Consider the following 12,644-nt stretch of genomic DNA (forward strand, 5'->3'; position numbering starts at 1 on the left):
AAACCTCGAAAGCCTCGCAGGGTCGGAGCTCAGAGTCAAGACCATTGTGACTTGGTCAGTCCAAATGTCTTGTGATTTGATGATTTATGTGAGGGTGGTTTTTTCAACTGTTTTTTTTCCATTGACATTTTGGTGATACTGCAACCCGTCCAACTTTTGGAGTGTTGAAGCTTGAAGGCTTGTACTTCCTGAAAGCTTCCTCATTTTTTTCTTTCCTTTTTGTTTTCCAGTCCTCAGTTCCAGCAGTTCCCACCTCAAGAAGCCATCACACGAGACCAAATGGAAACCTCGGATTCGTCTGTGGTGGAATTTAGTCCAGACACAGATGTCTTCGGTCACGTGTAGGTTTGGGCACTTTGACCGTCTTTTCCCGCTGATGATGATGTAACACACATGGGAACATCATGTCTCTCTCTCTCTCTCTCTCTCTCTCTCTCTCTCTCTCTCTCTCTCTCTCTCTCTCTCTCTCTCTCTCTCTCTCTCTCTCTCTCTCTCTCTCTCTCTCTCTCTGTCACCATCTGTCTCTGTCTGTCTGTCCCTCTCTGTCTCTTTCTCTCTCTAACCATCTCTCTCTGTCTCTCTGTCTGTTTCTCGCTTTCTGTCTCTCTCTGTCACTGTCTGTCTCTGTCTCCCTGTCACTCTGTTTCTCTCTCTTTCTCTCTCTCTCTCACACACACTCTCTGTTTCTGTCACTGTCTGTCTTTGTCTCTCTCTCTTTCTCTCTGTAACTCTCTCTGTCTCTCGTTCTCCCCCTATCTCTCGATGTCTCTCTTTCTCTCTCGGTCTCTCCCTGTCTCTGTCGCTATCTGTCACTGTCTCTCTTCTCTCTCTGTCTCTGTCTCTCTCTGTCAATGTCTGTCTCCGTCTCTCTGGCTCTGTCTTTCTGTCTCTCTCTTTCTCTCTCTCTCTCACTCTCTATGTTTCTGTTGCTGTCTTTGTCTCTCTCTCACTCTCTCTATGTCTCTGTCTCTCACTGTCACTGTCTCTCTCTGTCACTGTCTGTCTCTGTCTTTCTGTCTCTCTCTTTCTCTCTCTCTCTCTATCTCTATGTCTGTCTTTCTCTCTTTGCCACTCTCTCTATGTCTCTCTTTCTGTCTCTGTCTCTCTCTCCGTCAATGTCTCTCTCCCTCTCGTCCTCTCTTCCTCTATCTCCCTCTCTCTCCCTCTCTGACTCTCTCTCTCTCCCCCCATCTCTCTGTCTCTGTCTGTCTTTGTCTGCCTACCAGGGCCACAGGAGACATGGACCTTGTCTTGAACAGTTTTCTGAGCTTTTCATAAAGCGCTAGCCAACCTCCGGGCTTCCACCTGCCTGGTCTTTGACCCACATTCAGAATGTGACCGGTAACGACACAAGCACTGGCACCACGTCCATTTCCCGAGCACACACATTGTGGATTTTGATTTGAACTTCTTTGCCCGTCCACATTAGCGGGACATTTATGACTGTACTCAATTTATATCCCTCAACATGGCAATGAAATTGTATTTTAAGAAGTTTGAAGTCAACAATCCCTTTATGAATGTATTTGTTGCAAGTGACACACATTTTCAAATAACAGCATGAATTAGCGTCTTTTTTTTCTCCGCCACAGCCTGGAATGCAAGTTGAACAATGATCATATTTTTTTGTTTTGGATAAATTTCCAGTTTAGGGTCCTCAATATAATCACATGAACCCATCAAAAATCAACAAACACACGTTTTTGCCTCTTCCAATGGAAGCAATGTCATCTGTAAAAGGGATACAGTGATAGCTTGCCTTACGAACTTTTCCGCTCATGAACGTCTTGGCTGACAAATTAGTTTTCAGCAAACGAACCAAACCACACGGAGCGCCACGGTGGCTGGCGGACTAGTTTCAGGCGGATGAACACCAAACCACACGGTCGAACAGCGCCACGGTGGCTGGCGGACTAGTTTTCGTCACCCCCTTTCTTTGAGTGCAGACGTGGTTTATATCGAGTGGAGTACCTTTGCTATTATGGGAGCGAAAAAGACCCCACCACAGGCTAGTGTTCATTCAAAGAGGACACAAAAGAATATTGCAGTCAAGCAGAAGAAGATCATCGAGAAACACCAACGAGGTGTGCCTTTGTGTGACTTAGCTGTCCCAGTACCAGTACACTAAGTCGACCATTGCTACCATCCATTGACAACTACCATCACAAAGGTCAACAAAACCACTTTATTATACAATACAGTTTATTTCTTTCATGACAATACAATAGCACATTTATTTTACATAAAATAAGGTATATTTTGTGTAGTTTTAAGGCTTATTTAGTCTAAAAGGATGTTTTATGGGGACCTGGGAACAGATTATTCTCATTTTAATGGTTTATTATGGGAAATCAATGTTGGGAAGACGAACGTTTCACCTTACACACACTTTCTGGGAACCAATTAAGTTTGTTAGCTGAAGTCTCACTGTATTTTCAAAAATGCTAACGTTTTTGTGCCTTTGAATGATTATAACAGCGAACGAGTGCATCTGTTTTGCAGCAACAGTGTTTATTAGCGTTTGGCATCTCTCCTTTGTGCCACTTCAATATGACTGACACAAGTTATATTCGATACTAGCATGATGGCTATGGCTGTTGAAAATATACTTGAATCAACCCCAGTGCCGTATACTGTAACTTGGAAACTGGCACTATTTTTGTCGCAGAACATAACACTTCTAAAAAATTATCCTTTGAGCACAGCGCAATGGATGAGCTTCACCCACCTTTTTAAATATATGCCAAGTAGACCCCAACTTAAACTTTAAATTAACTCTCAGTAAATCTTCTTGTATCCGCTGAGCAGATGATTTTATTCTGTGGGTATTTTTTGTTAGTTTATTTTTCTGTGTTACTGCCACCACGCTTAGTGAGAGTTGCCTGATCATTTTAAAGGACAACTGTAGCGATGCTACTTCCATCCAGCCGCTTTCATCATTTCCCAGTTTACGTTAGAATAGATTGCTGATTCATGTTCATGCAATGGTGGGCCGTCAGAGCCTGCAAAGCCTTCTCTGCCGGCCTAAAAATACTGTTTCTGATTCACATTAGTGAATTATATTTTGACCATAAATTCTCATTAAATAATTCCAAATTATCTTTCAGCTTCCAGGTGTGTGTTTTCATATTTAAGCATTGAACCAATCACATTTCAGCCATCATAGCTATCTAGCTAGTTATCTAATAGCTACCTACTAGCTGTCTAGCTTGCTGGCTAGCTATCTAGCTAGATATCTGTTAGCTATCTATCTCACTATCTAATAGCTATCTATTAGCTAGCTAGCTAGCTTTCTATCTATTTGAGTTACTTCTGGGTTGAGTGAACGCTGGCGCATGTGGCTGCCGCTGCTCTTGTCCTGAGACTGTAAAGTGACCTTGAGAGTTTTGAAAGGCACTTGTAAATTAAATGTATTATTATTATTATTATTATCCATCCATCCATCCATCCATCTTCTGCCGCTTATCCGGGGTCGGGTCGCGGGGGCAGCAGCTTCAGTAGGGAAGCCCAGACTTCCCTCTCCCCAGCCACTTCTTCCAGCTCGTCCTGGCGGATCCCGAGGCGTTCCCATGCCAGCTGGGTGACATAGTCTCTCCAGCGTGTTCTGGCGGATCGGTGCGGCGTCTGCCGTGATGCGGACTTTGTACCGATCTGTCGTGGTGAAGAAAGAGCTGAGCCAAAAAGCAAAGCTCTCAATCTACCGGTCGATCTACGTCCCAACCCTCATCTATGGTCACGAGCTATGGGTTGTGTCCGAAAGAACGAGATCCCGGATGCAAGCGGCCGAAATGAAATTGTCTTTCCGCTTCCTTTTTCCCCTGTTGTGTTGCTTTCATACGTGTGTTTTCATATTTAAGCATTGAACCAATAACTTTTCAGCCATCATTTGTTACCAGGGTCAGAAATCCACCAGGGCGCCTTCACAAGCAGCTCTGCATGCCCTGGAGTATAAAAATGGCGATGAAACTGTTGCTTTAACCAATCAGAGTTTGAGTTGGCCACCCAAGGCCTGCTAGAAGACGCTTGAAACGTCAGTTTTTGCAAATTATGATTGGCTAGTCACGAGGCCCCTTCGCCATTGACTCTGCTCAGTAACCTAAATGATGAAATGAAAATTTGTGATTTTTGGCCATTCATCTGTCCATTAAAATGCCTGTGTCCACATTTAGTTTTTGTATTTAAAAAGATGGCAACACATGATTAAATTTGAATGTCATACGTCGTGTGAAAAATACTCATTAAATAAAGTTTGATTTTGCTGATTGATCGATATTATTATTATTATTATTATTATTATTATTATTATTATTATTATTATTATTATTATATATGTTTTTTATTGCCGCTGTGGACTGCAAATTTCCCCATTGTGGGACGAATAAAGGTTTTCTGATTCTGATTCTGATTGAGTGATTATTTGTGTTTTTTTTTCATCAGCACCCTGATTCAAACTAAGTTTGGATGATTTCTACTTTGCAGACGTGCAGAAATGAAATTCAAAAAAGAAAAGTGGTCAAAGACGCCTACCTATAGACAACAAGCATTCTCTGACAGAAACATTCTGTGACACTCACTTAAAAATGGGATTCATTCTGGTCAAGTACAATACACACGTTAAATGAAGCGAAACAAAGCAAAAAGAGCTGAATCTAGAAAAGCATGCTGAAGTCTCTACGGTATCGCTTCACTCTTAGCAGTGTCTGAAACTCATGACAACAAGTTAGCGGACACCAAGGCAGACAACTCCGAAAAGTTGCCTGCCCGGCCATAAATTTGCCTGCCCCATTTTTCACAATTTGAAACACAATAAGACGACTAATCGCAAAAAAAAACATTGTTGCAAAGTATTAAGGATGTACCTACCACAAATGCTCCCTTGCTTTATTTATCGTAAATATCCCTTGCTGATGATTTTGCTCCAGTTGGTCTTTGTCCATACAATGTTGGTCATTTTGCACAATGCAATGTTTGCGTTGCGTCATCAAGCCACGTGAATTCTTCTTTCCACGATGCTTTAAATGTGCGTTCAGTTTCTAAGCGCCTTTCAAAACACTCTACAGTAACGGAATAATGTATGTTTACGTTTTGTAGCGTCCTAAATTTTGTTAGCTTCTTTTGAATTTTCTGGGGCTGAGGTTCTGTGCATCTACTTTGGAAAATGATATGCAAATGCACTACCTTATAACGCTCGGGACAGCCCGGAAGCACGAAGCAGGCTTCTGATAGGCTGCCGTGCCGAGTATGCAAATTGCCAAACGAACCGAAATTCAGAAATTTCTAAACCGAATGAAGATTTCTAAATCGGAATAATTTATTCTGATTTCGAAATCTTCATTCAAACGTTTGCTTTCTGAAATAAAGTTTTACACTTTTTTTTTTTCCTTGAAGAAGTTGTCGGCCACCCGGGCGGGGACGTTTTGTAAGTTGTACGCCCGACGGAAAAGTTGCACGCCCCGGGCGTCCGGGGCAGGCTCTATTTCAGACACTGCTCTTAGCCCAAAAGAAGGAAAAACAAGCAAAAAGAAAGAAGGTGACTTGGTCAAAAGCCTTCCTCTTTGTCCTGCAGTTCAAAAGGAGGGAGGTGACCCAGTTCTGCTGTCGAAACCAGGTTTCAAATCGAAAGTGGTGTTTGACCGGTAGCTCGGGGGTCTTCTTCTGCGGCCTTATAGGGACTGCGTTTTGAGCTCGACTGGCTCTCCCCTGGTCTCCTGTGGTCCCTCGGGCTCCGGTGGCCGAGTGCCCTTCAGTGTGGCAAGCCTCTCGGAGAGGCTGCGCGTTCGCGGGAAGAGCATGAAGTCATAGAACAGAGCCCCCATTGTGCCGCCCAGCAAAGGTCCCACCCAGTATACCTGTAAAAAAACGTGAAAAGGAAAAAAAGTGTTATGCTTTGGAGGACATCAGTCATTTGAAAGTGCTTCTATAAAACTACAGAAAAAAACTGGAGGGGAGATTCAGGTCAAGGTGTAAATGCAGGACATTTGCTAAAAAAATGATATTTTTGGCTATCTAGCTGGCTAGCTATTAGCTATCTAGCTGGCTCGCTGTTATCTGGCTGGCTGTTAGCTGGCTAGCTGTTGACTATCTGGCTATATGTTAGCTCTGTATTAGCTATCCATTAGCTAGCTAGCTTTCTATCTATTTGAGTTACTTCGGGGTTGAGTGAACACTGGCGCGTGTGGCTACCGCTGCTCACCCACAGTAAAACATATCCTGTGACTGTAAAGTGACCATGAGAGTTTTGAAAGGCGCTTATAAATCAAATGTATTATTATTATTTCCTCAGAACACATCTTCAGTTGGAATTTGAAAAAGCTGTGGCGGACACTAGGGCGTGTTTGAGTTAAAATTGTTTTGGCACACTTGCCGATGCTTGTTGATGCTTTCGGACTGCTACACTGGATCACGTCGAGGTTACCAGTAACTGGTGACCCCGACGTGATCCAGTGTAGAGGTCAGTAAGGAACACACACACTGACATCAGAAGAGCTTCATCAGTGAACTAAAGTTGTGCTGGTAACCCTGGCCCTATATCCCTAATGGACAGAGGTGGCCGTACCAGATCCCTGCTCTGATAGGTCCCTGCTCTGAAGTTGGAGGAGGAGTAGACTACTCCCTGAAGCCAATCTGATCACCTCTTTTGTTCTATCTGATTGCTTTTAATGTTTTATCCCTGGGTCTGATTACCTCATTACCTCTGGTATCACCTCATCAGGATGACTAAACCTATGTGGTAATGATCTAAGAAGTCCGTTGTAAGCACAGTCTAAATCAAACCTTAAACCACCATGACGATTTAGTGAAGGGTTTTGCTGTTTTACAAAAATGGCTTATTTGACTTCCCTTTAAAAACATCTATTTTCTTTTGCTAAGATTTCAACCTCACTGTCGTCAAATGCGTGGTTGCTTGCTTTTACGTGCAAATGCACTGCAGGTTGAGGCATTGTCACTGCGATGTTGATGTCTGTGAAGCGCTTTGTTAAATCTGCAGTCAAAGAAATAAAGCTGTATTGCTTTGGATTTTCAGGCATGGCTTTTTGGAGATTTTGGGGAGGCCTCTCATGATGGCAAGTCTTAACAGCTGTTTGTAAAAGTGGCTTTTTGAAACCGAACTGGTGTCGCCATTGGTCACGTTTTGATGATGTTTTCGTGATGCTGCATTTCAGTGAGCTCTTTTTAAAGTTTGGGACGTGTCTTGTTCGATTCAACACCTGTCCGAAAATTCTGTTTAAAGACAGCACGTCAAATAATGAGTAAAACTGTGCGGTAAACTGTGATCTTACCCAATGATTGACAAAATTCCGGACCAGCACAGCTGGAGCGAAGGACCTCGCTGGGTTCATCCCTGCTCCAGTGTAGTAAATCTAAATGGAGGGTCAACAACACTACCTTGAGAGTTGTACAACGCTGACATTGTCATAAATGTGAGGCTCTGAGAAGTCTCACCCCTAGAAGATGTCCCATCAGCACCGAGAATCCGATAGCGAGTGCAGCAGATCCCAAACGCCCGTTGCGACGCTCGTCCGTCACGGCAAAGATGCAGACCACCAGCTGCAGGGTGAGGAAGACTTCCATGGTGGTGGCCATTCCCAGACCAATGCCTGGCTGCAGCTGCTCAGGTAATGAGAAGACAAATCACCTTTTTCACATTGACGCTTCTCACCTCCAAGGTACGAGTTTCTCACATGCGCAGCTAATGACGGAAGGTATTGGAATGCAAATAGTTTTGAACGTTTTTTCATTTTTCCTTAGGTGAAATCTTCCCGCATTTGAAGTGAGAGACCCCGTTTTTGGCTAGACGGCGCCAAACGCTTTGACAGAGTGGGCTTACCGTGTTCAGGACCAAGTTGCCCCTCATGTTGATGGGCGTGACCCCATAGAGCACGGCGGCACCGGCCAGGGCTCCCAGACATTGGGCCACCATGTAGAAGATGGCGCGGAACAGCGACATCCGGGAGCCAACCAGGAAGGCAAAAGTCACCGCCGGGTTGATGTGTCCGCCGCTGATGTGGCCAATGGACTGGATGAAGGTGGCAGCCGCCATCCCGAAGCAGAAGGCCACGTGCAGGACGTTGTGAGGTCCTGTGGTCCAGCGGAGGGTGGCCCCCAAGCCGAAGAAGACGAAGAACATGGTGCCATAGAACTCGGCCAACACGGCTCGCCAGAAAGACACCGACCGTAATTCCCACATGGTCAGCCCCGAAATCAGACTCAACACAAATTCTCAGTCAGCTTAAGAGAGACGGACGCACCCCAGCCTCACCCTGCACACCAACGCTGCGTTCTAAACCGAAAAGTCTGACACTGGCCAAACTTGGGACACTTTGGAAACGTTGTTCATGGAGAGCTCCTGAGTGGAGCGCCGCACAAGTCTGCTCGCATCGATGGGCCGACGGTGGTGGGGTTAGCAAAACCACGGGTACTGCGGCCTCGTACACTTTACCAGGCCGGGGGGGAATTTGGAGGGCTTTTTATGAGAGCCCCACTGAGCCCAGGGGAGGGGTCCGTACACAATGGCGTCATTGCAAATGGCTTTGTTAACCCACGCCACTACGGCCACCGGCGCACTGCGCTCTTTGGCTGATCCAAACAAAGGACCCGTCTAGAACTGAGCCCAAAAGCCAAAATAAATACAGTGATACCTCAGCTTACAAACGCCTTAGTTTACAAACTTTTCACCTTACGAACATTAAATTTGCGAGAATATAATCTTGTCATATGAACTAATTTTCGGCAAACGAACCAAACCACACGGAGCGCCAAGGTGGTTGGCGAACTAGTTTTCATCGCCCCCTTTCTTTGAGTGCGAACGTGGTTTGTTATCGAGTACTTTTGTTGTTATTGAAGCGAAAAAGACCCCACCACAGGCTAGTTTAAGCAGAAGAGGACACAAAAGAAAATGACGGTCGAGCAGAATAAGCAAATCATAAAAAAAAAACAACGAGGTGTGCGTTCGTGTGACTTAGCATCTCAGTACCAGTATGCTAAATCGACCATTGCTACCATCCTTCCAAACAAGGAAGCTATTAAGGGTGCGTGTGTGGCTAAGGGTGTTTCCGTGTTGTCTAAGCAACGGTCTCATGCAATAGATGTTGAAAAGGTCAATAAAACGACGTGATTATACAGTACAGTTTATTTCTTTCATTACAATCCAATAGCACATTTATTATACGTAAAACAAGGTCTATTTTCTGTAGTTTTATGGGGGACCGGGAACGGATTATTCTCATTTTAATGATTTCTTATGGGAAATAAATGTTTGGCAGATGACCTTTTCGCCTTACACACACTTTCTGGGAACCAATTATGTTTGTAAGATGAGGTATCACTGTACAAAGCGCATGATGCTGTAAGATCCTTTAATTGACGTTGAAATGTCCAAAATCTTTTGATACCCCTCGAGAACACGGCTTTTCAATTATTCTTTTTTTTTCAGGGTGATGCCACCAAGTATCGCAAGAATATTTGATCGATTAAAAGTTTTCATCCATCCTCTTTTTTTTTGAGCCGTTTGTCCTCACAAGGGTCACATGGGGTGCCGGAGCCTATCCCAGCTGTCTTCGGGCAGTGGGCGGGGTCACCCTGAACCGTTTGCCAGCCAATTGCAGTGCTCAAGAAAACAAACGTTTACGCTGACACTCACACCAAGACACAATTTGGAGTCTCCAATCAATATGTTGTGATTTTTTTCAAAAATTGACAGATCAAACAAAATAATGATTCTAGTTCCTGCTTACAATGTATAAATATGTATACTGTGTGTATATATATATATATATATATATATATATATATATATATATATATATATATATATATATATATATATATATATATATATATATATATATATATATATATTGTCATGATGCTAAAAGAAATGTTAAATAATTTAGTGTTTCATGGATTTTGGATGGGAGAAAGGTGCGCATTTCTCCCCATCCAAAACAGTTGAGTTGGGCGACCACTAATTGACTCTGAGAAGGTGATTGCAACCACCTGGGAATGGCCAATTGCCGCTGGGACCTGATTGGCCAGAAGCTCAGGTGAAGCACCTTTAAAGCCAGCCTGAGCCAGTCACTTCAAGGAGGAAGAAGAGGGACAAAGGACAACCTGGAGAGCTGTGTTACCTGGGGTCTGCCGAAAACTGATATCAACTTCAAATAAAGAAAACTCACAATACCCTTCCTGCATCTGGCTGAGTGAACTTTTATCAACTTTCCACCTGCTTGCTATCTCGCCGCACGACATATATATATATTTACAGTGATACCTCGGTTCTCGACCATAATCCGTTCCAGAACCCTGTTTGAAAAGCAATTTCTTCGAACACCGAAACCATTTTTCCCATTCCAAATAATTTAAATCGTTTTAATCCGTTCCAACACGCTGAATGATTACCTTTTTAGTACAGTATTATATACATTATTTTATGCATGAAATTGCACACTAAAATGCTGACCAACACATAAAAAGCAATGTATATCTCAGAAAATGTTAAGTAAAATGGCAAAGACACAAATAACATAACCATAAATGTCACCCAGGCTAATCGTACGTTCGTAAAGAAAAGAATTATGAATAGGATTTTTTTACCTTTGTGGTGGTCAGCAGAAGGCGCAGGTGCACGGAGGAAGGAAATTTATTCTCCTTCCATAAAAACTTCGGGGAGCTCTTCTGTATGAGGGGTGCTCACACGTTCAAAACTCTTTGCTACGGATGACTCCAGGATGTTCTTTTCTCTTAAAATGTCTATCCAATGACACTTGCTCCTGCCTTCTTTTTAGCACTTTTCGGAAGTGGTTCATGACAGTGTCGTGAAAGATGAATCGGGTGGCTGCAGCTTTATCGGGGTGGTAGAGTTCGACGAAATTCTGTAACTCGGCCCATTTGCTACACATTTGTTTCATCTCGGACGTTGGGGCATCGTTTCTTGCTTCCTCCTCCAAAGAGAACATCTCTTCCTCCAAATTTTTCTTCTGCTCATTCTGAAGGTGGAGGAGTTCTTCTGTGGTGAGCTCGGCTTGATGTTCGTCCAGGAGTTCCTCCATCATCGTTGTCAATCTCCAAGCCCAAGCTCTTGCCCACAGACACAATGTCATCGACGAGGTCGGGTTCCTCCTCCTCCTCCTCAACAGGAGCACTCGTGCTGGTCCCTGCAACAGCGAAACCCTCGAATTCTCGCTCGGTGACACACTCGGGCCATAACTTCCTCCAAGCAGAATTCATCGTCCGATAGGTCACAGCGTCCCATGTTTTACGGATGAGGTTGATGCAGTGCATGATGTTGAAATGGTGCTTCCAAAAATCGCACAGGGTCAGTTCAGTGTCATTCGTGACTTCAAAGCACCTTTGGAAGAGATAGTTCGTGTAGAGCTTATTGAAGTTGGCAATAACTTGCTGGTCCATGGGTTGAAGTAACGGGGTGGTATTTGGAGGCAGAAACTTAATTTTGATAAAATCAAATTCCTCCATCAAGTCGTCCTCCAAACCTGGAGGATGTGCAGGGGCATTATCCATCAACAAAAGGCAGCGTAGTGGCAAATTCTTCTCCTCGTTGATGTTGATAAAGTCCCTGAGCACATCGTTAATGAGGTTTTGAAATACGGTGGGAGCGTTGTTGAGTCCGAACGGCATCACCAAATATTCAAATTGCCCCAAGGGCGTTTTGAATGCGGTTTTCCACTCGTCCCCCTCTCTGATGCGAACCAGGTGATAAGCACTTCGCAGATCCAATTTCGTAAAAATGGTCGCCGATTGAAGAGGCGTGAAGGCTGAATCCATGAGGGGGAGAGGGCATTTGTTGCGAATGGTGATGTCGTTCAGACCCCGATAATCGACACACGGACGCAGGGATCTGTCTTTCTTTTCAATAAAGAAGAACCCTGCGCCGAGCGGGGAACGCCGCAAGGGAAAAGTCTATGTATGTGCTCAGGGCTTCTTGTTCCGGGTGTGAGATAGAGTCCGGTAGCGGAGCCCCTGGCTGCAGTTCAATGGCGCAGTCATACGGTCGGTGGGGAGTTTCTGAAAAACTACAAAGAGTCCTTTGGCAACACAAAATTCCTACTTATTTCAAACCGATAAACACTTTAAGGCAGAAATTAGTGCATCCAAAAGATAAGCTGCCAAATGAAAAACAAAGTAATGTAGTTTATTCAATACATTGTAAGAATGAAAATTGTAAAGAGGAGTACATTGGGGAGATTAAACAAATTCTCAAAAAAAGACTTTATCAACATCGCAGGGATAATACTAGTGGGCCTCAATCGGCAGTGCATATGCACCTAAAAGCTAGCAACCACTCATTTGAGGACAATAAGGTTAAAATCTTAGCGAAAGAACATAGATGGTTTGAAAGGGGAGTAAAATAAGCAATTTTCATAAAACAAGTAAATCCTTCATTAAACCGGTTTGGTGGGGTGAGGTTCAATTTGGATCGTTCGTACAACAGCCTACTTAGGCAAAATAGGATTAGGAATACTGATGAGGTGATACCGGTGGTAGTGTGGGGGATTCAGGCCAGTCGTTAGTCAGAACAATAGGAACAATCAGTGGAGTGACAGAGAGTAGTCCTCTGCTCCACCCAACCTGAGAGCAGGTACCTATCATATCAAAGTCCGGCCCCGCCATGTATGGAAGTAGGGATA

The 12,644-nt window shown here is 43.9% G+C and overlaps 2 protein-coding genes across 2 annotated transcripts in view; one reads left to right on the forward strand and one right to left on the reverse strand.

Moving 5' to 3' along the window:
- stat6 (signal transducer and activator of transcription 6, interleukin-4 induced) overlaps positions 1 to 4,266 on the forward strand; it is a 97,785-nt gene extending 93,519 nt beyond the window's left edge. Inside the window, exons 20-21 of the mRNA XM_089004943.1 lie at positions 231 to 341; positions 1,227 to 4,266. Coding sequence (XP_088861069.1) covers positions 231 to 341; positions 1,227 to 1,278 — 163 coding nt within the window. The 3' untranslated portion in view covers positions 1,279 to 4,266. The remainder of the gene's footprint in view (positions 1 to 230; positions 342 to 1,226) is intronic.
- A 789-nt stretch (positions 4,267 to 5,055) lies between these two features.
- On the reverse strand, positions 5,056 to 9,735 carry LOC148903552 (lens fiber major intrinsic protein-like). Its single transcript, XM_089004938.1, has 4 exons — positions 7,829 to 9,735; positions 7,444 to 7,608; positions 7,281 to 7,361; positions 5,056 to 5,849 (listed from the first exon to the last, which is right to left on the reverse strand). The coding sequence occupies exons 1-4, from the start codon at positions 8,186 to 8,188 to the stop codon at positions 5,664 to 5,666; spliced, it is 792 nt and encodes a 263-aa protein (XP_088861064.1). The 5' UTR covers positions 8,189 to 9,735; the 3' UTR covers positions 5,056 to 5,663.
- Between the last annotated feature and the right edge of the window lie 2,909 nt (positions 9,736 to 12,644).

Source organism: Hippocampus bargibanti, linkage group LG01 (genome assembly GCF_051943395.1).
Source record: "Hippocampus bargibanti isolate YZ-2025 linkage group LG01, ASM5194339v1, whole genome shotgun sequence".
Classification (NCBI taxonomy): Eukaryota; Metazoa; Chordata; class Actinopteri; order Syngnathiformes; family Syngnathidae; genus Hippocampus; species Hippocampus bargibanti.

Bases quoted from the DNA above. Each gene is read 5' to 3' on its own strand.
- LOC148903552 (XM_089004938.1), bottom strand. From the start codon at position 8,188: ATGTGGGAATTACGGTCGGTGTCTTTCTGGCGAGCCGTGTTGGCCGAG. The intron at 7,609-7,828 runs GTAAGCCCACTC...TTACCTGAGCAG, and splicing joins GCAACTTGGTCCTGAACACG to CTGCAGCCAGGCATTGGTCT. The intron at 7,362-7,443 runs GTGAGACTTCTC...CCCTCCATTTAG, and splicing joins TGATGGGACATCTTCTAGGG to ATTTACTACACTGGAGCAGG.